The 25,623-nt window shown below is 35.2% G+C and overlaps 4 protein-coding genes across 4 annotated transcripts; 3 read left to right on the top strand and 1 right to left on the bottom strand.

Moving 5' to 3' along the window:
- Positions 1–4,105: 4,105 nt before the first annotated feature.
- On the bottom strand, positions 4,106–5,282 carry LOC135193854 (trypsin, alkaline C-like). The gene is made up of 4 exons (XM_064218034.1): positions 5,239–5,282; positions 4,948–5,095; positions 4,615–4,861; positions 4,106–4,478 (listed from the first exon to the last, which is right to left on the bottom strand). Exons 1-4 carry the CDS (start codon positions 5,273–5,275, stop codon positions 4,191–4,193), a joined length of 720 nt encoding a protein of 239 aa, XP_064074104.1. The 5' UTR covers positions 5,276–5,282; the 3' UTR covers positions 4,106–4,190.
- Positions 5,283–13,304: 8,022 nt separating this feature from the next.
- Positions 13,305–15,142, top strand: LOC113401719 (trypsin, alkaline C-like). The gene is made up of 4 exons (XM_064218031.1): positions 13,305–13,366; positions 13,630–13,807; positions 14,411–14,666; positions 14,798–15,142. The coding sequence occupies exons 1-4, from the start codon at positions 13,327–13,329 to the stop codon at positions 15,080–15,082; spliced, it is 759 nt and encodes a 252-aa protein (XP_064074101.1). The 5' UTR covers positions 13,305–13,326; the 3' UTR covers positions 15,083–15,142.
- Positions 15,143–15,658: 516 nt separating this feature from the next.
- On the top strand, positions 15,659–19,162 carry LOC113401718 (trypsin, alkaline C-like). The gene is made up of 4 exons (XM_026641749.2): positions 15,659–15,778; positions 16,673–16,853; positions 17,693–17,948; positions 18,850–19,162. Exons 1-4 carry the CDS (start codon positions 15,739–15,741, stop codon positions 19,159–19,161), a joined length of 789 nt encoding a protein of 262 aa, XP_026497534.2. The 5' UTR covers positions 15,659–15,738; the 3' UTR covers position 19,162.
- A 4,445-nt stretch (positions 19,163–23,607) lies between these two features.
- Positions 23,608–24,496, top strand: LOC113401613 (uncharacterized). Its single transcript, XM_026641591.2, has 2 exons — positions 23,608–23,729; positions 24,084–24,496. Exons 1-2 carry the CDS (start codon positions 23,705–23,707, stop codon positions 24,359–24,361), a joined length of 303 nt encoding a protein of 100 aa, XP_026497376.1. The 5' UTR covers positions 23,608–23,704; the 3' UTR covers positions 24,362–24,496.
- The last annotated feature ends 1,127 nt before the right edge of the window (positions 24,497–25,623 follow it).

The raw sequence follows: 25,623 nt of genomic DNA, 5'->3' as shown, positions 1-25,623 counted from the left end.
CTTATTTTTTTCATTTGAAATTTTATTAGCAATCTTATATATAAAATCCTCGTATCACAGTGTTTGTAAGCAAACTCCTCCGAAACTACTACTTTGGTGGGTCTAGGGCGCAACTATTTTTAAGACCCTTAAGTGATAAGGGAAGTCCACACCATTTTTTTTATGTCCAAATAGGACAATTTTTTTGTGGAAGTCTTAATAATATAATTTATGGATCTGTTTTGCAAATCACCTAATTCCATGGTGTAATTTCGTCATCGTCATACATTTATTAAATAAAATTTATGGGAATTTAGAATAACATATGTATATTCCATAGAAAAACCGAACATACTTAGAATACTCCTTCTGTTATACAAGTCGGTTAAAAAATACGAAAATATTGTTGATCAGTCCTTGATTCTTTCTTAGAATAAAGACCCTTCGGCAGCGAAAGTGGATAGCAGTTAGTTGATAATTGAAGGCTTTAAATTTGATACATAATTCAATTTGATGCTTTAATACATAACTAGCTACATGTCCCGGGTTTGCAGCAGTAGAATAAGGTTTAACATAAAATAACTATCGGTTTACAAACCGCACACCAGTAAAACACCCAGTCGGCATGAATTCATCCGAAATCAACAGTCATCGTCAGCTTTCAGCCCAGCTTTTCTCGTGAATACCATCAATGGTGAAAACCATAAAATAATCCGTTCAGTAGTTCTTGAGGTTAATGCCGTCACTCAACTAGACTGACAGACGCAACGGGGCAATCTGTATTATAATATTTATTGATCATTTGATGCACAAACATTGAGCCCATAGAATCAATATTTTATTATCATTTTAAACATTCCAAACTAAATATGTCTTATATTAAGTCAACATTACTGTGAATTACTATTCTCAAACATTTTCAAAGATTTAACCCTTAAACTTTGCTTTACGAATGATTAAAGATAAAAAAAATATCACAAGGACTAACGACAGGTAAGTGGTAAGTCGAACGCCAGTCGAAAAGCGAAAATATCACGTCGCTTTTCATCTCATTCAGAATTCATGCCTAAAGTCGCGCCGCTTCGGAAAGAACACCGCTGTATTTTTTAGTTAACAGAATACTGTAGTAATTGTTGGGATATTCCATCAGAAACAATTTTCTGCATTAAATTGAATTATGCGCCTTTTATTTACAGAATTTTGTTTACGGCCAGAATATGAATGAAACACGATTTCAAGTAGGTTTAATAGTTTTCTCTTAAACTTCACATATTGCTGTTACTTTTTTTTTTCCTTTTTTTTATATTAGAGGTGGCAAACGAGCAGGAGGCTCACCCGATGGAAAGTGACTTCCACCGCCCATGGATATCTGCAACACCGGGGGACTTCGGACATCTAGGTGGTGTGGGTGATATTTTAAATTTTGGCGAGATGTCCGAAGGTGAAATTCAGCAGCCGGGATTAATCCGAACAATTCATCGGAACATTCCCCGTGATAAATTCTGTAGAAGATGCAGAGCGATCCAACATCTCTACGCAAAGCCAAAGGATCAAGCAGATCGGAAAGGGCTTGATCGTCGATAATTCGAGCCGCTCTACGTTGGATACGGTCGAATGGAAGGAGCTGGTACTGGGGAGCATCTGCCCAGAGGTGAGAGCAGTACTCCATGTGTTGCCGAATTTGTGCCTTGTAGAGTCTTAGACGATGGGCCGACGTGAAATACTGTCTTGCCTTGCTGAGCACACCGAGCGTTTTTGATGCCAATTTATGTTTGCCTTCCAATTGACCGCGGAATTGAACGAGGCTTGAAATATCGACGAGCTAAGTATTCTCATAGAAAGAAAACTTCGAAGAAGCGCTTTGTGCCACACGCGATCGAAGGCCTTCGCTATGTCCAGATTGGCTGCTAATGCCTCCTCCTTGCTCTCAACTGCTTTCGCCCATCTATGAGTAAGGTAAACTAGAAGATCACCGGCTGAGCGACCCCGACGGAAACTGTACTGGCCATCGCTTATCAGCAGGTACTCCTCTAGGTACCGCAGGAGCTGGCAGTTTATAATGGACTCATTACCTTGGAGAACAAGGGGGTGATGGCTATAGGCCTATAATTGGACGGGTCTGAGCGGTTGCCCTTTTTAGGTATCGGATGCACCAAAGCAGTCTTCCAGAAGTTCGGGACGACGCCGAATTCATAGGATTGCCGGAAAAGACGCGTTAAGACCGGCGCCAACTCGGGAGCACAAGTCCGTAGCACGATTGGAGGGATGCCATCGGGTCCACTCGACTTATGATTATCCAAGGAAAGAAGTGCTTTACGAACTGCACTTTGTCGGAATTTAACCTCCGGCATCGTGGTATCACACCGCGGGATTGTTGGTGGTGACTTTCCTCGGTCATCCAGAGTAGAATTCGCCGCGAAGAGAGAGCCTAAAAGATCAGCTTTCTCCTTCGCAGTATGGGCCAATGACTCACCCTCCCAGTGCAAAGATGGAAAAGAGGGCTGACAGAAATTCCCTAAGACAGCCTTAGCGAGAGACCAGAACGCACGTGTTCCTGAAGGTAGGCGCACCAGTCTCTCGCCAATTCTTTCAATGTACTCCGTCTTCGCCTTAGCAATCACGTTTTTGAAGGACCTTGAGGCAGAGTTATATTCCTTTCTGAATGCGCTGGTATTTACATCACGAGACGCCGATGCGTTAGCCCAGTCTTGGTAGCGTTTCCATTTTCGGCGTGAAGCCGTTTTGTAGAAACGACCAAACCAGGGCTGGGACTTGCTACCGATGGGGACCGCAGAATACGGAATGAACAGTTCCATACCCTGTATATTATAAATATACAGGTAACAGCAATATGTGAAGTTCAGGATACATTTCATTAATTTATACCATTTTTAATGCTATGTGCATCACACATGCACTTTTCACAAAACAAAATACAAACATTGATATCCCCTTTAATAATAACGTAAGTGATCAATTTTGAAAAATTGTTCCTCTGTGCTCACGTACTATTCGGTTCGGGAATTCCACACAATTAAAAAGTCCCGGGAGACGAGACAGCCTACAATCGAAGTCCCTGGAATTCCCTTGACATCGAGAACTTAAAGAATGTTTCCATTTGTTTTCTAAGAGACATATACCTTATTTTGTAAAATTTTAATTTAGTTAATTTGTGGTGAATATAATTAAAAAAGGTTTTTTAAAAAAATCAACAATTATTAAACAGAAAATTAATTCTTAATAACTTTAACGTTAATTCCAATCTTAATAATTGCTTTTTTATTTCTTTCAATCACACAGATTCACCTTTAAGCAGTTAAATCTTATAGTTATTAGAGATACGAGACGTCCCGCGACCCAAACCCTGTCACCCGCATACTTTGAGTCACTCATAATGAATGCGAGTTCACCGGCGTGAAATACGTTTTGTGACAAATTCATTGTTCAGTTATTTTGATGTTATTAAGTTTTTTTTCACATTACATTGCACTCCGATGAGCAAAATATACATTTATAAGGCACACAATTAATAACGTCATTCTTTTAATCTAGCTAGCTGACCATACATAAATATATATAGCTAAAATGTCTTTGTTGACTTTAATTTGCCCTCATTCAATTTTTGCAATGTAGTCCAATCATTATAGATAAAAAACAGGCAGAGAAATGCAAGTGAAGCGAGAAGGCTGGCTGTAGAACGTAAATGAAGCGACAAAAAAGTATCTTATCATAATCTCGTATCACGACACACAGCCGAGTTATCGCAAAAAAATGCAACACTTTTTACAAGATGGCGGCGGACGCACATAGGAAATCACTTTTCTAAGCCCCTCCTACAACATATTCAAAAATCAGCTTGATCGGTTTATTTGTATATGATGACTGGACTAATGAACGAGCTGTGCGACCTTTAAGTCAGATAGAACTTAATTTTATATATCACACTTTTAGGTCTAACTTCTATTGAATATCCTAAACAGGTAATACGTTATCTCTTGTGATATTGCTTTACATATTGCCATCATATTTTTCTCATGTAAATTAATTAAATAAGAATTTGTTTACATGATTTAAAAAACTCTATTATCCATAAAGGAAAGGAAGTCAATTAAAAAAAATGTTCGAGTGTAATAAATATGTATTATTTATAAAATAAATCTTTTGTAGGTACATGGCTAGGGGTCGTCTTTAGTTCGGATCACGTCGTTATATTATACAGCGGTTCTGACGATCCAGTTGGTGAAATAAGCGATGGGGGTAGCGATAATGCCAGACCACGAGCTATTTCCGTGGTCGACTCCGCTAACGACACCCACTGTGACGTTGCCCAAGAACCAGGGACTGCCGCCGTCAGCGTTGGAGACGTTGAACCCTTGAGTAAGAGTTCCACAGAGGACGTTAGAAGTGGAGTTGAAAGTTGTCTGGTTGGCCGGTTGGTTGACACCGCAATGACTACCACTGACCGTCCTTACTTGAGCAAAGCTGAGAGAGTATGAGGACTGTAACAAAGAGAATAATATATTTATAGACGCAATCGATTATTAATTAATAACTTCATACAAGTACATAGAGCTCCCATACAGAAACGTATCATGGAATTAATATACAACTAATAATATTCAGTAATCGACTCACATTGCCACGACCCCAACCTCCTTGCGCCAAAACTATTCCATTAGGGATAATTGTCTGCGGCTCTGGAATAGCAGCCCGTTGTATGAGAGCGTTGTACGTGAGAACGGACGCTAGTCTCACTACGGAGATGTCGTGAACCTGGTTGGTAAAGTTTCCTGTGGGGTAGTTGGTCACACTGTCGACATAGTTGATGATACCACCGCTGTATCGGGACGCAGCGCCGGCGCGGATACGATGTAACGATGGTCTGAAAATATGAGCATTAAGATAATAAAATATAATAAGAGCAATTATTGTAAAATGTATTCTTAAATTAAGCACCGAAGAACTCACGATGTTGAGAAACAAGAGGCAGCAGAGAGCACGTATCTGGAGTTGAGGATACTCGCGGCGCAAGTCTGCTCCCAGAAGCCCGACGGCTGGATAGTTTCCACTTGCACGATGGATGGGTATGTTTGCAAATAGTTAGCCGATGATGCACCTGATGGGCGAAATAGTTTTGTAGAAATAAACGCATCAACGAATCTCTTCTTTCCAGATACAGATTATATATAAATAAGGCCTTAACGTGAATAATTCTTTTGAAAATAAAAATAAATTATCGCTTCCCGATATAAAACTTACCGACGAGGGCGAGACTCAATAACCAGATGAGAGCCATTTTAATTCGCTTCTGTGTTTGGAATGATCTTTTCCGATCTTACCTAATATTTATATACAAAAACTGTGTTATCTTTGAAGATTACAACAACATAATATATCTTTAATAACTTTATCGATACGGGCTAAACAGACAGATTATAGATTCTAAGTAAAAAATATTGTATAACTTGATGTGAAAGGGAAACCAAGAAAAAAATTAAATTTTTGCTTTTCTGCGAATCAATTTATATTATCTTGATGGTTTTTTTGTCTTACTTTAAAAATACGGACTGAACAAGTTTTAAATTTTCGAGTATATTCTAGGCAACGTTTTAGTTGAATAATTTGTTGGATTATAATTTTAAGCTCCAAATTTTGTTCGTGGACAATTGTTAAAGAACGTCATTCCAGCACTCCCTTATTCATTCCGTTATTCGTCTATCAATGAGTCAAATACTTTAAATAATTACTTCAAAGTTAATAATTTGTATTTATGTGTGGTGAATCTATTGAAATACAGGTAGAGAAACATTATTTATTGTTATATGAATCTGTTGGCAGTGTGTGTCATACATAATATTTACCATGGCGTCGGTAGAAAGGTCATTTCCGTCTTATCCAGGTTTCGAAGACCACGGAGCCTTCGCTAAAGCCCCCGTTGTTATTATTATTCTCAAACAGATATACAACATCAACTTTTATACAAGTGTAACCAAAATCACATGGAACAACAGTTCCCAAGAACTGCAGCGCATTGGTGATGTAACAATGGTTAATATTTCTTACATGGTGAATGTCTATCGGCGCTGGTGACCCTCGTCCCAGTACAAATATTTTATAAAATAAAATTTCTCGCCAGAAAGTAAGGAGTATCAGGTACGAATGTTAGAAGTTTCGGACTTATTACAAACGAGTTTCGGCCCTCGGCTTCGCCCATGCTAGGTTAGATTGAAAGTCGAAGTTATCAGAGTCAAAATCTGAATAAAGGAGTATTAAACTAGCTAACTGATTGTCAAAAATCTACCACAAGAAAGAACTACCGGCGAAAGAACTCAACGGTGTCGTATATCGTGTATGTATATAATTTGAAACAGACTGGATATCATTTCATTTCCAAGGTATAGGCATTAATCATCAAACAATTCGTTAGTTTTGTAATATCCATTCACGCAGACGTTCTTTAACGATTCTTTTAAATTCTACAATTGAATCTTTTTGAACGCATATTGGATCCTGTTGTTAAATGGTATACGTTGGCCCAAAAAATATTATTAATAAATTAATCCAAACAGTGGTTATAAGTGGATGCCTATTGGTGTATTCAGTATGTACGACACATTTTCTGGAAAAATCTTTAATGTTTTGCGTATAAACATAACTTTATCAAACACATAATATACTGAGGAGCGACAGTCCTTTTCATATTTTTTTAATTCACTTTGTTGTAAATCTAAGATATATAGATATTTAGATCTAAGATATAAATTGATCTCTTCTGCTGAACAAAAATTGTATTCATATCGGCTGCGTTACCTCAGAATAGAAGACAATTAATTATATTGTGGAAATAATACTCTAAGCGGGCCGTATCTTCATCGATCAACATTCTAACTGTTTTTTTACCGCGAAGGCTGCTGAGCTGTTTACTCGTCAATCTATTTATATGAGAGCCCCATTGAAGCACGGATTCTATCGTCATACCAAAGTCTATTGTTTTTGAAAAATCGAATACTTCCCCATCTATTATGAGTGCATTCCCGTTTTGCACATCTTACGTAGGTTATTAACACTAAGGACAGGGTTTGTATTGGGTAAAATAACGAAGAAAAAAATACATAAGGGATATTGCATATAAATTACAAAAAGGGATATCCTTATGTGCCGATCCCGCTCGGTGGAGGCGTTGATTCGAACCTCCCACGACACCTATGCCACGGGTCAGAGGCTTTGGACGCGTGAGGTGGGTGTATTCGTATCCTCTTTTAGAAGGTCCTAAGGAGGAGGAGTGCTCGGGGGCCAGATTACGTTTGTCCTCTGAGGAGAGCTCCGCCAAGCCACGAGCGGAGCACTGCGCGGAAGGGTCTGCCGCCCCGTTATCGTTGCGTATCTTACAGCCTTTCCGATCTGTGTCGTAGATGGCAATGGTTTCAATTGAGTTTCATGCCCCCCTCCCGATGTAACCCTCATTGGGGCTTAAATCTAAAACAACTCTGATATTACTGCTTATCGATATGAAAAAACCTAAACATTATATTTGTGTTTATATGTTATCTATATAGACAAAGTATTGTAGCACCATTTGGTAAAACTTATATAGTAGGAAACCATAAAATATATTTTATCCCTTGTATTCCCTTCCATTCCATCCAACCGTTTGTTGTATTTTGTAACTTTTTACAATAAACGGTAAGTTACATACATTTGCATAGTTTCATCTTCAAAACTGAAGAACTTGTAAACACCACTTCATATCCAAATTTACCCCCTAGGCCTTTCTTTCATTTTTTAAGATATATGTAGGTAGGCAACATATAGGTAATAAGCAACCTGATGTTAAATGGTCACCACCGCCCATAGACAATAGCGCTATAAGAAATATTAACTATTCCTTACATTACCAAAGCGCCACTAACCTTGAGAAATAAGATGTTATGTCCCTTGTGCCTGTAGTTACACTGACTCACTTATCCTTCAAACCGGAACATAACAATTATGGATATTGCTGTTTAGCGGTAGAATATCTGATGAATGGGCGGTACCTACCCAGACAGGCGCAAAGGCCTACCGCCACATAGATGGGTCAATTAAAAATATTGCCTATGTCGGGGCTTATCAAACTTACTTTTTATATATTAGAGGCATACGAGTCTATATAAACAAAAGCCTTGATGTAAATGCACTTGCTGGTAAGGCTGGCAAGCCCATGGTTACGTACCACTCGCACAGACTCTACCTCCAAACAGCAATACTTAGTATTGTTGTGTTCCGGTTTGAAGGGTGAGTGAGCCAAGGTAGCTACAGTCACAAAGGGCATCACCTCTTAGTTCCCAAGGTTAATGACGCATTGCTGATGTAAGGAATGGCTAATATTTCTTACAGCGCTAATATCTTATTTATTTGCTCAACCATTTGCTTGCTTTGGGCAAGCCTATAAAAAAGTATGAAAAATTTAAGTTTCAACGAAAAATCTTTATTCATATTGTATCTAGTAAATTATTGCTATTAATAAACAAAAGGTGTAATCTTTACTAAACTCAATTTTTTATATCATCGTGACAACGTCGCGCGGAAACCTGCTTTTCTTGGATGAACATGTGCCAAATGTGTAATCGTTCATTGGAGAGGTATATAGGAATACCTGCTGATATTCTTCCCAAATGATCTGAATTTTCGTAAAGACAAAAATTACGAGATGCTGATTATGAATATGGTAGGCCAAATACAAAAAAAATGTTTAGCGTTCATACAAAGTTCGCCTAAGAAACTCAGATTATCAAGTTCTAAAAAACATATAAACTCTTCAAAGAAATTTATTGCCAAAAACATTTTCTATTTTGATGTTATATTTTAAATGACAACGTCGGTCACTGCTGATTTTAGGTTATTTTGCTCAATTTCATAACAGCAGTCTATTACTGCATGCAGCGAGGTATCCGTTGGCCTTGCTAGACCAACGGATATGCTTCGTAGAATACAATTTTCGCTTCATTTTTCACGGATACGGAAACGCTAGCTGAAGTCGAGATCAGCGTTCACAAAGACCGTAAATTAAGGTGAGTAAGCTGAGAGTTGCAGAAAACTAAGACCGTTGTCAAACACACATCAAGTCGAAACATTGATAACTACGTGTTACCAACAAAGTAATATGTCATTTACAAAATGATTCGTGTTTCTGGTAACACTGAGCGCTGAAAGCCCCTTAATTCTGTCACTTACCTAACAGACCCAGCTTTAGGTATAGCTTCGAATTTTTTTTTGTGAATTGGAGTAAACAGCGTGATACCATTGAAACGCTTATTTGATTTAAATGATATGAAGTATCCGCTAAATTTTAGTAATTGGAATGAATAATAAAAAACCCTAATAATAAAAAGAAGATTAATGAAACCGAATTTGGACTTTCTACTTTCATTTTCAAGATTAAATCTAGAAAAAAACAATTGATGCTTTCAACGTTTTAAAAAACATTTACCATTGAATACAATTTTATATTTTTTAGAATAATTGGAACATTTTATTCATTTCTCAGATATCAGAATAGTTATCAGAATTACATGTTTACAGATATAATAATAAATATTTGCCTGATTTGAGGATTACATTTTTTTCCCATAATTAATATTGGTTTTATTGTGTTTATCAATGATGAGATTAGAATAGAACTCTATTATATAGAATAGATAATCCGACTTAAACGCTCCTAAGTTATAAATATTGTAATAAAATTGTCAATGTGTTTTATTTATTTTTCGAAGCCAATTAGAAAAAAGGAAGTCTTGGATTCATCTTTGTATTTCAATTTTATTTAATGATTATTATTATTTGCTATGGATTCAGTCCAAAGCGTTCTTACAATTTAATTGTAAACTTTTTATTTTAATATAATTACAAACAGGGCCAAATTTTTGAAATTGACTTTTATTTATGTTGTGCAAAATCAAAATCTTTTTTCAAGTACGCTTTTAAAAGTACTTTTTAATCGTCATGTTACAGTTTTGAATTCAATGTAAAGCTACCACTGGTTCGGAAAGTAGATTCTACCGGCAAGAGTCTCAGTAGTTACACATTTGACGATCTCAGTGGTCGAGTAGTGTGTACACCGGTTTTCATGCGTACGCCACTCCGAGGTCCCGGGTTCGATTCTCGGCCGGGTCGATGTAGAAAAAGTTAATTAATTTTCTATGTTGTCTTGGGTCTGGGTGTTTGTGGTACCGTCGATACTTCTGATATTCCATAACACAAGTGCTTTAGCTACATACATTAGGATCAGAGTAAGGGAGCGTTCAAGTATTACGTAACGCAATTTTTGAAGATTTTTGACCCCCCTCCTCCCCTTGTAATGCAAGGGGAGGCCCTTGTAATGCACCGTAACGTTTTTCTGTACCCCGCTCCCCCTCTCTAAACGTTACGTAACACTCAAGTGACCATTTTTACCCTAAAGACGCAGAAAGTTATGTTATAGTTATTATCTTTGGTATAGTTTTAATTAACTTTGCGGTAATAATAATAATAAAACAAGAGATTTTGTTTATTTTTTATAAATTTTTGGCTTTACACGTAATCGTTATCGTCTGAGATCCGAGTTTCGAGACAGTCTTGCCATGCACGTAACGACAGTGCATTTGAACACTCTTGTGAAATGTGAAATAGATCCCACAGGTTGCCAATTTGGGAGCTTTAATTCCCTAATTTTTTATTAAAAAAAAAAAAATGTTACGTAAGGTGTTGTAAGAAAGACCCCCTCCCGCCCCTGTAACGCATCGTAACGTTATACGAGACACCCCCCCCAAATTATGTTACGTAATACTTGAACGCCCTCTAATGTATGTGATGTTATCCAATATTTATTTATTTATTTCCACCAGATTAATTAAAAAGTATATGTGACATTATATCATGTCTAGAAATCAGCAAATACTAAATCCACGCCTTTTTAGTCATTAATCTTGACTTATTTATCAAGTTTCTGACATGACACCTTATATATCAAATATCTTATTCGGCACAGTTAAAAATAACTGTTGAATCTTTGTATAGAAATAAATACTGTGCCCCAGATACACCATACAGATACTCGTACAGATACAGAATGACATGCGACTTTGCGATCTCAAAACAAGGACATCAGTTGTAAATAATCATTACTAACTATATATTTATTATTTATGTAAATATATTTTTCCTTAATAACTAATCTATAACCTAAATTGAGTTATAAATTCGTATAAATAATTTCCGAAACCATCTGAATGTATTTCACGATCGCAATTCACTTGGTAGTTTGGCTTTGTGCAAGCCCATCTGTGTAGGTACCACTCACATATTCTACCGCCAAGTAACAGTACTTAGTATACTTGTATTCCGGTTTGAAGTCAGAGTGTCAGTATCACTCTATAGTACAAGGAGCATAATATTTTAGTTTCCAAGGTTGATGGCGATATAAGGGATACTTAATATTTTATACAGTGCAAATGTCTACACTTTATAGAATTTTTTTCCATCACAGGACACTAATTGTGAAAAAAAGCATTGTAAATCCGTTTATATGAAAAGAGCAACTATGCGAGTTTCTTGCCGTTTCTTCTTTCAGTCTGCTTTTCGAAACGGTGGTAGTGTTTGAATATTGACGGTTCCAAAACGCTTCATTATGAAGTTTACTTGAATAAAATACATTTGATTTGATTTTATGGGCAGTCAGCCCATCGATTCAATTAAAATAAATATTAAAAGTATCATCGGTGCCGTTGCTCAATGCCCTTATTGTACAAACAGATAGATATACGAATGTATAAATCTGATGTACGTGAAATCGAGCGATTACGTCAAAGAGGAAGTTAAAATTTGAATAATGATGACTCTTGTATCAATATTCAGCGACACGATAAAATATTAATAATATAATACTTATTGAGAAATTAAGCATTATCGTTAACTTTATCCTAATCTAGCTTTACGCCGATGACTTTAATAACGATAAAGAGATAGATATATATATTTTTTAAGATACTGTACATCTGTCTGTGCGTTTAGTATAGCTATATATGTGGGTACCTTTTCAGGATTGCCACGCCCTACCACGAAGTTATTTTTAATCATATTCCATTCTGCTCTCGTGTGAGTTGATAGCACGTGGCTGATTATTGAAATTCAACCCAAACAGTTCCTAACGACCGTTTACCAGATGAATTATAAAGACAAATTAAGCGTATGAACAATGGTAGCTATACTTTATTGTATTGTATTTTCAAATAGTCACAAAATTCACTATTGATCTCAAAATACAATAAGTGAAGATACACTGAGAAGTTTCTAGGTTTTTATCTCTTTCAATTACACCGACTACTCGCCACCCATACTCTAGACAGCGGCTGGTGGTACTTGTTTTTGGCTTGGCGATGATAAAATAACGTAATCGCCTCAAAATCCCCATTAAAGACGATTGAAACGTGACAAGTGATATACAAATTGTTAATTAATACGAGATCTTCATTATCTTCTAGGTTTTTACTATTATTAAATGAGACAGACGAAGTGACGCGACTAATCTTGTTTATTATAAATATTTCCTCATTTAAACCGAATGTTTTATGAATAAACTAGTGACGCGCCCCGGCTTCGCGCGGGTGCAATGCTGCTACTGAAAATACTGCCGAATGTGTCACAACGTTCACAGTATTTCAGTCGTTAGACAATACAAACCGCTATGTACGTGCCTTTTAAATCTGTAATATCTTCGAAAATATTCATTTAAATTACATACTGTAAAGGGCTATATTGATCTATATTAAATGCACAATGTATTTAAGGTACATAATTGGATAAGGATTAATGCTGTATCGCTTAAAATCGCTTCGAAAATAAGCCATTATTTCTCGTAAAAAGTAGAGGATAAAAAATTGTGGGTTATCGAACATTCTATATAAGAGATAGATATATACCATCGCGGACTTTTTTGAAAAACTTTTTAGGTATACAATACTGTAGTGCATTATTTTGATCTATCTCGTAGGGTTGAGCCAGCATTTTCAATGTAAGCGCAAAAAATGTGTTTATTTACGACATCACTTTAGAAACCTCTAAACTTATTAGTGTTTCTCTACTATATTATCCATGTATTATAAATATAAACCTTCCTCTTGAATCAATCTTTCTAATAAAAAAAAACACACATCAAAATCCGTTGTGTAATTTACATACATAGGGACAGACAGTGGTAAGCGACTTTGTTTTATACTATGTAATGATGTTTAATCTTTACAGATAACGAGTAAGCAACAAATAAGCCGACTGTGTATATAAATATCACGAAGTATCAGATCTTTAATCAAAAATCAATCGACAACAACCAAAATGGCATTCGTCTGGATCTTAAGCCTCGCCTTCTTCGTGGGTATGAACTATCTTACTTTATAATAAGTCCTATGTAGCCTCGCTATTTTAAGATCATTTTTTTGCTCCTTACAGTTTGCTCATTACTCTTTAAATTCCTCCGTTCCCATGTATAAAAAAGCGTATGTCTTGAATTAATTAGGTTACCATCTACTTAAAAACTTTCTGTAGCGGGTATCTAACTAATTTGAACGAGACCTAACTTACAATTATATCAAATATAGAATAATTCCTTATATACTTATGGGTTGACCTTTATTCCAGGTGCCTCGTCGGCTTCTCACTTTCACGACATCGCTGGAGCTAACTCAACCTTAGCGAGAGTCCCGTCTGTCGTGCAAGTGGAGTTCCTACAACCGTGGGGTGTCTGGCAGCAGAAGGGTGCAGCTACCATCATCAACAACAGATATGTTCTTACTGCGGCCTCTCTGTTCTCTGGACCGTAAGTACTTGAACTTGAACTTAAATAAATAAATAAACTTTTAGATTTTTTTTTATGTTAATCATGATTTTGACGACCTCCGTGGTCGAGTAGTGTGTACACCGGTTTTCATGGGTACGCCACTCCGAGGTACCGGGTTCGATCCCCGGCCGAGTCGATGTAGAAAAAGTTCATTAGTTTTCTATGTTGTCTCGGGTCTGGGTGTTTGTGGTACCGTCGTTACTTCTGATTTTCCATAACACAAGTGCTTTAGCTACTTACATTGGGATCAGAGTAATGTATGTGATGTTGTCCAATATTTATTTATTATTTATTTATCATGTATTTGCGTGCCGTAACGGCAAACAACATAATCTCTTTTACCGTCGTCTCTACTTTTATAGGGGTTTATGGCGCCTGTAGTACACGTGTATTTCATTGCTTTATATTATTACATACATATGTAAGAACAATATATTTATTGTAATAACGTAAATTATTTTATAATTAATTTCTTTAACTTATCATCAATTTCGAAGTTTCACGTCTGTCGGGCGTTCCTGGACGTTAACATTATTTTTTACAAAATATTTAACAACTAACGTGATTTTAATAAACTTTCAGAGATTATAACCCGATGTACCGTCGCGTTCGTGCTGGTTCCAACTTCCTTAGCTCCGGTGGTGTTATCAACTACGTCGAAAAAGCAAACAACTACCCAGCAGGAAACTATACCAACCAGCCCAGAGACATCTCTGTAGTGAGACTAGCCGCCGTTATCCAGTACACTCCTATGATCCAGCGGGCTTTTATTGCGGCGGCGGGATCCATCATCCCCAACGGCCTAACTCTGTCCCAGGCGGGTTGGGGTTCTAGAAATGTAAGTTAATTATAAATATTGTGTAATACAAGGTGTCAGACATCACACAATATAAACTTTCAAATAAATGAATATATTTTAAATAGTTAATCATTCGAATAATAAATAAATTCTTATCCTTATTGTTGCAGACATCAAACGCTTTAACCGTTGCTCCAGTCATGACGGTCAGCACCAACCAGTGCGGTTTCAACCAGACCGCTTTCAACCAGACCGCTTTCAACACCACCGTCCTCTGCGGAAGCCTTGTTCAAGGATATAACTTCTCCAACGCGGACGCCGGCAGTCCCTGGATCTTTGACAACATCACCATCGGCGTCGTCTCCGGTTTGAATTTCGAAAATTCCTCTTGGCCCGGCATCCTCAGTGCTTCAATATCTTATTACACCAACTGGATCATAACAACCGCCGTCTAATTGATGAGCGCCGCATTTGTATAGACTGATGCCATTTATAAATTCCAATTAAACGAATTTATTTAACTCTTCATTATTTTTTTTATTTTTTTTTTTCGTCTTGAAAAACTTATCTCTTAATATATGGTTATAATGTAAACCTAATATAAATATATTAACACGGCGTTACAATTGTTATTTATGAGGGTATTACTTATATCGATTTCTCGTTTAGTAAAAGATATGATATCAATTAATGTTACCAGATATACGATTCAGTTTGTGTTACAAATTAAAAATAACTAATAACCTATTTATATATAATCTGTTTTCGTATGCTAGTCACTAGACTAAAATTATGGGAGACATGGATCTTGTCATGTCATGGTGTCATGGGGTCATATTCCGGTTTAAGTCAATAAAAATAACCTTACAGCAACAAGGACGTAATCGCATATTTTGTTGATAATACAAATTAATCTTTACTTATTTTCGTAATTTACTAGGTCTCAAACCTACCAGTAACACTTTTTCCTTCTAAATAAAAATCGGCGATATTCAACTGGAACGTTATAAATTTATTATTTATCTAATAAATTTTATTGCACTCATTTAAGTTTCGTGTCAGGATAAGAGATATTTTAAAATAATATTTGTGTCGCGTTAACTATACGAAGATGACGTCGTTTTGGTTTTTTATTGTCTTTCTTTGTGTAGGTAAGTATTTCATATAATTTTAATACATTTAAAGTATTGTTTTTTACAATGTATTACTACTTTTTGTATTGGACATTACAAAACCAATGACTTTTAGAAGATTGCTCATTTTAGGAATGAACGATGGGCTCAAGGCTAGTTCAAAAAAGGATTTTGTATATATTATTATCGAAGTTAACAAAAAAAAAGATGCGCTCAGTGTCTTTTATGGCGCTCCTCAACTTTTTCTTTTGGAAACCGGGGTATATTTTGACTGTCAATAAACAAAAGTAACGCTTCGATATTGAATAAAGATTTTGACCTGACTTTATAGACTGTAATCACATATTGTTTATTGTGTATCGATAATCTACTAATATGCCTAAAAGAGTCTGTTCTAGGCACTTTATAGTGTTGCTTATGAAATTTATAAACAATAAAAAATAAAATATAAAATTAATACACTGCACAATTAATGTCCCACTGGTGGATGTCTTATCCAATCGAGGAGAAGGCCACCCTACGCCAATTTGGATTTTCATGTTTCCAATACATCTGGTATATTTTTATCCAACACGTGCAAGTTTCATCACAATGTATTCCCTTATCACCAAACACGAAACGAAAACAGACAAACGAGCAGGAGGCTCACCTGATGGAAAGTGACTACCAACGCCCATGGACATCTTTGGGGCTTGCCGGTGCGTTGCCGGCCTTTAAGGAAGGAGTACGCTCTTTTCTCGAAGGTTCCCAAGTCGTATCGGTTAAAATCGACAAGAAACCCAGTCCTGTACAATAGTTACCATTTCTATTGTATTCCAACATTTGAAATATTAAGCTATGTCAATCAAATACAATGAAATTAATCGATCTACAAGTATTGATTCACTGCTAGTTGATAACGTAACATTTCAGGATCCATAACAGCATCTCCTGATCGCATTGTGGGTGGTCAACCCACGAATGTTGAAATGTATCCTTCTATAGTGCAAGTAGAATTCCTGAGCCAACTTACAAGCATATGGTCGCATAATTGCGGTGCCAGTATCCTAACCTCAAGATTCGTTTTGTCTGCGGCGCAATGTTTTACTGGATGGTAAGATTTGTTAGGGTATTTTTTTGTTCTTTTAATGGTAAGTACACATATTCTAGTCCTATGCCAAAACATATATCAACTCAACATAGTTGAAGTTTTTATTACTAAAGTACTTTTATGCAATCCGACAAAGAGCACTTTCTTGTTTCACTTTATGTAATAGGTAGGTGGACGAGCAAATGTCCCTTGTGCATGTAGTTACACTGGCTCACTAACCATCAAATCAGAACACAACAATACCCAGTATTGCTGTTTGTTGGTAGAATGTTTTTTGAGTGGCTGGTACCTAGAAGGGCTTGCATAAGCACTACACTATTGTTTGGTATTACGTGTGCCCGACGAATCCAAAATACAAATTCTTCAAATTTAATTTACAAAATTTATATAAGGATACATCCTTAAAAATGTTCAATCTATCTTGTGAAGTATCTGCAATTCTTAAAGAGTAGTGTAGAGTAGTGTGTACACCGGTTTTCATGGGTACGCCACTCCGAATTACCGGGTTCGATTCCCGGCCGAGCCAATGTAGAAAATGTTAATTAGTTTTCTATGTTGTCTTGGGTCTGGGTGTATGGGGTACAGTCGTTACTTCTGATTTTCCATAACACAAGTGCTTTAGCTACTTACTTTGGGATCAGAGTAATGTATGTGATGTTGTCCAATATTTATTTATTTATATATTAAATTCTATCTAATTCTTGTCAATAAATTGAATTGATATTTTAAAAGCAATATTAAAAAACACTTTATCCATATTATTATTAGATAAAACTGGTTAATGCTTCCGACTATTGATAAGGTTGGTGAAGAGTTGATTTCCTTTCTTACATATTTCATAGGAACTCAGATGCGCCATTCCGCCGTATAAGAGCCGGTGCCACTTACCGTCACTTTGGAGGTTTGGTTGTATACGTTGACGAGGCTTTGAACCATCCCAGCTACGGGTCCAGCGGTATAGGTGGTGACATCAGCGTGGTGAGACTTAAGACTGCGCTGTTCTACTCCCCCACTATCCAGCAAGCTACCATCGTAACGCATGGTTCAACTGTGCCCGACAATCATGCAGTTGTATTTGCTGGATGGGGACGGATTTTCGTAAGATATTTATTGTTATTTTGAAATTCGAATAAAATTTAAGTCTATTTTTTTATGATATCGGTTGGCGGACGAGCAAATGGGCCATCTGATCGTAAGTGGTCACTATCGCACAGACAATGGCGTTGTAAGAAATATTAACCATTCCTTACATCGCCAATGCGCCACTAACCTTGGAAACTAAGCTGTTATGTCCCCTGTGCCTGTAGTAACACCGGCTCACTCACCCTTCAAACTGGAACACAACAATACTGAGTACTGCTGTTTGGCGGTAGAATATCTGATGAGTGGGTGGTACCCAGACGGGCTTGCACAATGCCCTACCACCAAGTAAAATAAATAGTTTAATATTGTTATATATGATAAATAATTATAATCAATATTTCGATTCCCGGTTAATGGAGATAATTTTACTGGTTATATAGTTATTTTCATCAATAGTTACACGTTCAGATGATTTTTAATGATATTTGATAAATTTAAGTATTTTTTTTTTCTGAAACAATGTACACGGGGCGTAAATCTCAAAAGTTTAAGAGATCAAATAATGCTATCTGAATAAAGTTATGTTTTCTGAAGGAGGGGTGTGTACGCACTTCCAATTACCAGACACCGGATTGCTACTCAAAAAGTTTCGACAGAAAAAGCCAGTACATTTTATTAGCTCAACCCGGGGTTTTATTTCGGGACTTCGGAGACTGCAACCTTATATGCTGTTGTTAAATGCCCAGTTGGTGCGATTTAAATTAGAAGACATAATGTCACCATTAAATGTATAACATACGGGATGACTAAAATTATCGACTCGAATTTTATTTGTACATAAAACATCAACATTTCATGAATACACAGATTTTTTTTTTGTAAGATAATCATATTATGTAATAATTACTCTCTTCAGTCAGGTGGTCCTCATTCGCATGTACTCCGTGACGTCACAGTATATACCATAAACAACGACCTATGTGCGCAGCTATACGGGCAGCTGTCAGTGCCGCTTAACATTACACAGGATATGATATGTGCTGGTGTATTGAACGTTGGTGGTCGAGATGCCTGCCACGATGACTCCGGTGGACCGGTGTACTTTGGGGACATTGTTGTCGGTGTGATATCGTTTGGTTACGACTGCGCCAATGGCAGCTGGCCGAGCATCAGCAGCGCTGTTGGATCATACACTGATTGGATTGTTGAAACTGCAGTTTTGACTTAATAATATCTAAATATAATGATACATTTTGTTTGTTTTTTTTTTCGAATTTTATGTAAAAATCTTTTTGTTTTTTTAGAGTTGAGACTTTAATGTAAATAAATCTTTTGGACATAAATGTTTCATTTGATTCATTTTATTTAATATCAAAAATATAAAAGAATAAAACGTGTCTGGTGACCAAAATGCTCGATTTTTTTTAAGGACTAATCAATTGTAATACAAAAAACTAATTTGAATTCAATTTCATTTTAATTTAATTTATTAGATATGTGTTTTATTTGTGCATACGCATAATTTTCTAATTTTTTTTATATAATATGCGATTTTATTGTCTTATATTCAAATATAGTCATTAAGTAAAAATTACTTATATACAATATTAATTTAATATATAATATATTTATAGGAATAAAGAAAATCAGAACCCATATTTTTTGATTCCAAAATGCTTGTTAAAACGTAGATACTTGATATTTGATTTGATTTTTGATTAATTCAATTTGACCACATTTAACTTAAAGCGGTTCGAATTGTCGACGATCAAAATCCTTCCTATCTTCTTGATCCTTTGGCTCTACACAGAAATGTTCATTGTATCTCTGAATTGTACTGATTAATCCCGGCTACTGTATTTCACCATCGGACATCACGTCAAATTCCGAAATTTCATCCATCACGGTAGAACTCTCTAGAATATTACTATAAGATTAAAACATGATTCATCCATGATAATATTCTCTCATCACCATCATCACCTCTTGTCGTACAAATATATATTTTTTATTATTATTTTTATTAGTCACTGACATCTACCGGATAAATGAATAAACATTACATATCTAACAGTTCTGACGTGTTAATTTTAATTCGACGCTTATCAACTAGATGGCTCTGATTGCTTAAAAATATTTTAAATATTTTACAAAATTTAAGATATCAGTGCTGTCTCTATTATAATATTAAATATTAATTAAAATGGCTAGATACAGTTATTACTTATTTAAACTCACTCATCTCATACTGAACGATTTTTTTTTAAATCTATTGAGTGTTGAATTGTTTTTTAGCCACTTTATACCGTAGCAGATCAAGCGCTCTTTTTAAAATAGTCTGCGTCGGGCCCCGCGCTTGCTTAATCCGGCACTAGCTATGTATCCATTTGTTTCATAAAAACTCTTTATTGTTATTATTTATAAAGTTCTAATACAATTCCCTAATTTTTGCGTGCACTAATAATCCATACATATTTTAAATGCGATATTTTAAATGAAATTTTGGATGATTATAGTTTGAATTCCGGGAAAGGACATATGCTACTTTGATTTATTTCACCCCTCGAGGAGGTAAAATGGGGATAAAGATTTCTATGCTATAAAGTTTTATAAATTACAGCTAGTATATAATAATTGTTTTGTATGTACATTACATTATTATCGGAGTATATTTAAAAACAAGGTTACATGCAAAGTTTATGCTAGTGACCCTTGAGGAGTTCCTTCGTCCGGAACCAATCCTGATATAGAATCCGGTCGTGCTTGCTATAAAAATGCTTTCCCTTAGGAAAATAAACCTACGTGTAAAATCAACACCGTAGGATACGAGAAAGAGATTCAAATTCAATTTTGACCTAAACTAACTTGCAAGTAAAATAAAAACACAGAATAGATCATATAAAAATAAATCTTAGAAAAAATATTTCGATATAAATGAAAAATCGGAACACGTTTTATCACGGTTACAGCGTTCATTAACAAAGGAAAAATATTGAAGGGAATTTTTTATGCTCGTAAAAAAATATAGGCAATCAAGAACTTGAATGGACTGATTAAGGGTATAAAACTAAGGGTAAGGTTATAATATAAGATATTATGTTTATCGACTAAGGCCATATACACAGAAGTTGCATATGACCTCACAATTGCAACTTTACAACAAATTTCTGTGCACGCTTTAATCGCTTTATTTTTATATCGAATATTCGAATACTAAAGAAATGATTATAATACTATAATAATACTTAAATTCTAAAACAGAGCATTTATATGATTGATAGGGTTTTCTTATACTCACTACGTCACGTAGTTCGTAAGTGTTCACATTTTATTTATAATATCATTTCATTATTTGCATTATCCACGTATAATCTTTAATTTAAAACCGTGTTTTAGTAGTTAAGTTTGTAAAATATTTCCTTCATATTTTGCGTTATTAATCTAAGTGAGTGAAATTACTTTGTATATTATATATTATAATATGTTGATGACCCATAATGGATCAGAGTTACAAGGGACAGAGATAGGAAATCGTTGGTTGTTAGAAAAACCAATTGTTCATTATGATAAAACAGCAATTAAAGGGTTATTATATTTTTGAAGTGATAACTTCTAATGGGAAACCGCTTCGTTACGTAACGCGTTACGGCGCCAGTCTGTCTGGCTTCCCTTTCTCGTACACATACGGCAGCGGTAAGTAGGCAATAATTATGCCAATAATGTACATTGTACATACACAAAATTGTAAATAAAATATACTTTGTAATGAATAAACGATTTTATCAATAAATAACATGTAATAAGTAAATCAAATAAGCTATCTTCAAGTTAAACAATGTCAATATTATATAGTTCAACTTAGATATGAATAAGTTATTACTTCTGTCGGTCGTCCCGAGACGCACTAGTATCTTTTATTATTTATTTTTGTATATTGTTATCAGTCAGAAAATCTACCATCGGTACTTATTATTAAATCAAGCGCGAGAAATCATCCCCGAAACGCTACAACAAAGACGTTGATCTGAGTAATATTATTTCATATATATTATATGTATGTAAAGAACCTCCAGTTCCGGGAAAGCTATATAAAATGAGAAGGCACAATATATTATATAGATAATGAAAAAGCGTGCAAACAGAGTATGTTTATTTTCATGTAGGATATGAATTTATTCATATTATTTTGTTACCTTGCTTGTATTAATATTAATAAACTAGCGATGCCCGCGACTTCGTGCACGTTTGAATTTAACAAAAAAGGTTTTTGTTGCAGCCTAAGTTACTCCTTATTACATCAGCTTTCTACCAGTGAAAGTCCCGTCAAAAACCGTCCAGCCGTTCCAGAGATTAGCCGGAACAAACAGACAGACAGATAGACGGATAAACAAATAAAAAAAAAATTAAAAATATGTTATTTTGGTATATGTACGTTTGCATATAGTAAAAAGCGGTTATATGTTAATATTGCAAACAGACACTCCAATTTTATTATATGTATAGATAATATATTAAAATCAATAAAAAATAATGTTAATCAAATCAAACTATATTTTATTTAACAATTTTTTCACTAAAACATTTTATAATCGTAAATATTTCAACTTTACCACTGTATCGGAAAGCAGCTTCTACCGAGAACAAAATGGCAAGAAAGTCGAATAGTTACTGTTTTATAACATAGCAGTTTTATGGTGAGTTTAGTATCCACAATTATTGTTCTTGCTCAATTCTTTATCCAAAAAGTTATTTTATTTTGATTATTAACATTGATTGATTACTTGTGTATTTTAATATTTTTAAAAAGTTAATTAGTAATATTTTCCGTTATTATATAATATATGCGAATTCCTTTGCCCAAAAATGTTATCTGTGCCGTATACAAGCAGAAAGGGTTTACAAGTTAGATTCAATTCTAGTATTCGGAGGTCTCTTTTGTGCAGAATAAATATAATATAATTAAAAACATGTGGAACCAGCTTTCGCCAGCGATTTTTCCGAACCGATACGACTTGGGAACTTTCAAGAAAAGAGCGTACTCCTTCCTTAAAAGTCAGCACTGCATCTGTAAGCCTCCCAGTGTTGCAGATGTCCATGGGCGGTGGTAGTCGCTTTCCATCAGGTGAACCTCCTGCTTGTTTCCCAGCTAACGCATAAAAAAAAAAAACAATATTTGAGGTATTACTCAATAACATAAAGTATGACATTAAAAGTTACTAAAATAAAAGTACTGGCTTTTATGTTGATATATTAAAATCGCAAAAATATCTTATCTTTATAAAGAGTTATGGAGAAAAGGAAGAATATCTTATGAGGTTTATTCAAAATCAGACACAAAATATTTTTAGCCAAAGAGACTCTTACACATCGGAAGGACTTTTGAATCGTAATTTTACTATATTATATTAATGTGTTTCGTTTTTGAATAGTAATTCTACCGAGAAAAATAGAGAAATTAAATAATTTTTTTTTCACCAATTACATAACTATTCATTACAAAAACATAATGTAGGTACCACTAAAATTGTTATTATTAGTAAGACAAGCTTGATTTGTTTTAATTGAAGAAAATTGGCATAAAGCTAATTATAAAAAATATAGATTATATTTCTCTAGAATTTCCTTAGCTAGGTGTTCCCGGGGCTTTCGATCAATAGCCCACCGATCCCAGCGAGGGAGACGCATGCGCGGCGGCCATTTTTCGTTCGTATCTAGACCAGGATAGTCTGTGGCTTCGAAAACAAAAGACTGCAGTAAATATTGCCAAAAAAATGAGTCCGGAGAGAGAAGTTCAAGGTATTTCAAAGTATTGTATTTAACTAAAGTGACAGTGTTATATAATAAATTAAAATCTTGTGTAACAGTGATAAGGATTCGTGATATAAACAGGAATGTGTTATTCTAAAACGAAAGCGATGTTAAATTACACGTATATGAAAATATTGAGAAATGTCAATTAATTTTATGAATAATTCAATGAATTGGAACAATTCTTTCGTTGTTTTTTTTTTTTGTTAACTTAATTCTCTTTACCTTATAATAATGTCAGATCGAAATTAAAAAAAAATACATTTTTAATTCCAATTTTCGAATGATGTAAGGTAATCAATAAAATAACATAATTAAACTAAAAATTATTATGTCTTTCAGAATCAGTAGATGTGATGGAGTCGATAGATGAATTAAAAGAACGATTATCGTCTATGAAACGTATGATGGAAGAACGGAAAAATGCCGGATCAGGCACCAAGGAATTGTTCCAAGGTCAAGCGAGGAGTCTCCAAGGAACGACCATGATCGATGGAAACTTTCTCAGTTTCGTATTTGGCGGTTCACTATTCGTAATCCTAAGTGTATCAGTGTATGCTTTTTATAACTTATACCACGCTGTTCTGAAGAAGTTCCCTTCGACGCACACGGAATTGTAAATTGGACTTTAATTCGTAGACCTAAGGTTTATATCGCGATGGATGATACAATATCTTGTCTTAAAGTTTAGGTGAAAGAGAAATGCTGATAGAATTTAAATGCCAATAAAGTGTGATTTTTTCGAACAACGTTAATTGTGTTTCATTTCTATACTATTTTAACTTGTGGCTTTGTTCGTGTAATGTAATAAAATCCATTAAACTTATGATTATAATTTCTTACTGTTGATTGAATTGATGAAATTAGATCAAAATATAATTTCTTTAAATTTGCTCTTAGAAGTACCTTTGAATCATGAACATTACAGTTTACTGTGAAGCTATCACCAGATCGGAATTTACTCTTCCGCTAATTAAATTACATATGTTAATTAAATGAACTTAAGCTTATATATTCTGTATGAAAATCTACTTATCATAATTATATCTATTTAAATAATCTCGAACATTCACTTTATGCAGATTCTTGCAAATTTTCCTCAAATAGATATCCGAAGAATTAAAAACAAAGAATTATCAACAAATTCCCTACAAGTATAATATTACCCTATTTATCTAAAACTATTTCACATTTAATAGCCAGAGCCATTACATAATACTTAGACAGATGACGAATATGATCGTTTGTTCGTTATTTTTGTAGGCAGGTGGACTGGCAAATATGTCACTTGGTGGTAAGTGGTCACCGCTGCCCATAGATATTGGTACTGTAAGAAATGTTGATCGCTCCTAATACTGAATGCGCCATTAACCTGGCGAACTATGTCTCTTATCCTTTTAGTTACACTGGTTAACTCACCGGAACACAACAATACTAAGTTTTACTGTGGTACCCGACGGGCTGACACAAAACCGTACTACCAAGTAAAAAAGTAAGACTGGCCTCCAAGTATTTACAACCTTCAGCTCAAAGGAATATTAAAAATTCGAAAATCCACAACAGCGCGATTTTTAAGACACTTTCTGCCTCGCACAACCACTCTGTGGAACCAGCTTTCGCCGGCGGTTTTTCCGAACCGATACGCCTTAGGAACCTTCAAGAAAAGAGCGTACTCTTTCCTGAAAGGCCGGCAACGCACCTGCAAGCCCCCCAGTGTTGCAGATGTCCATGGGCGGTGGTAGTCACTTTCCATCAGGTGATCCTCCTGCTCGTTTGCCACCTCTACAATAAAAAAAAAAAAAAATTATTTCCGACATACAAGCAGGTTTCTTCACAATGTCTTCTACCGTCCCTACACCGTCTTAAACCATGACCGTGCCAT

The sequence above is a fragment of the Vanessa tameamea genome, chromosome 20 (genome assembly GCF_037043105.1).
Source record: "Vanessa tameamea isolate UH-Manoa-2023 chromosome 20, ilVanTame1 primary haplotype, whole genome shotgun sequence".
NCBI lineage: Eukaryota > Metazoa > Arthropoda > Insecta > Lepidoptera > Nymphalidae > Vanessa > Vanessa tameamea.
This window is presented reverse-complemented; position numbering and strand designations above follow the sequence as displayed.

Bases quoted from the DNA above. Each gene is read 5' to 3' on its own strand.
- LOC135193854 (XM_064218034.1), bottom strand. From the start codon at position 5,275: ATGGCTCTCATCTGGTTATTGAGTCTCGCCCTCGTCG. The intron at 5,096-5,238 runs GTAAGTTTTATA...TTCGCCCATCAG, and splicing joins ATTGAGTCTCGCCCTCGTCG to GTGCATCATCGGCTAACTAT. The intron at 4,862-4,947 runs GTGAGTTCTTCG...TCATATTTTCAG, and splicing joins GCCTCTTGTTTCTCAACATC to ACCATCGTTACATCGTATCC.
- LOC113401719 (XM_064218031.1), top strand. From the start codon at position 13,327: ATGGCATTCGTCTGGATCTTAAGCCTCGCCTTCTTCGTGG. The intron at 13,367-13,629 runs GTATGAACTATC...CCTTTATTCCAG, and splicing joins AAGCCTCGCCTTCTTCGTGG to GTGCCTCGTCGGCTTCTCAC. The intron at 14,667-14,797 runs GTAAGTTAATTA...TTATTGTTGCAG, and splicing joins CGGGTTGGGGTTCTAGAAAT to ACATCAAACGCTTTAACCGT.
- LOC113401718 (XM_026641749.2), top strand. From the start codon at position 15,739: ATGACGTCGTTTTGGTTTTTTATTGTCTTTCTTTGTGTAG. The intron at 15,779-16,672 runs GTAAGTATTTCA...GTAACATTTCAG, and splicing joins TATTGTCTTTCTTTGTGTAG to GATCCATAACAGCATCTCCT. The intron at 16,854-17,692 runs GTAAGATTTGTT...CATATTTCATAG, and splicing joins GCGCAATGTTTTACTGGATG to GAACTCAGATGCGCCATTCC.
- LOC113401613 (XM_026641591.2), top strand. From the start codon at position 23,705: ATGAGTCCGGAGAGAGAAGTTCAAG. The intron at 23,730-24,083 runs GTATTTCAAAGT...TATGTCTTTCAG, and splicing joins TCCGGAGAGAGAAGTTCAAG to AATCAGTAGATGTGATGGAG.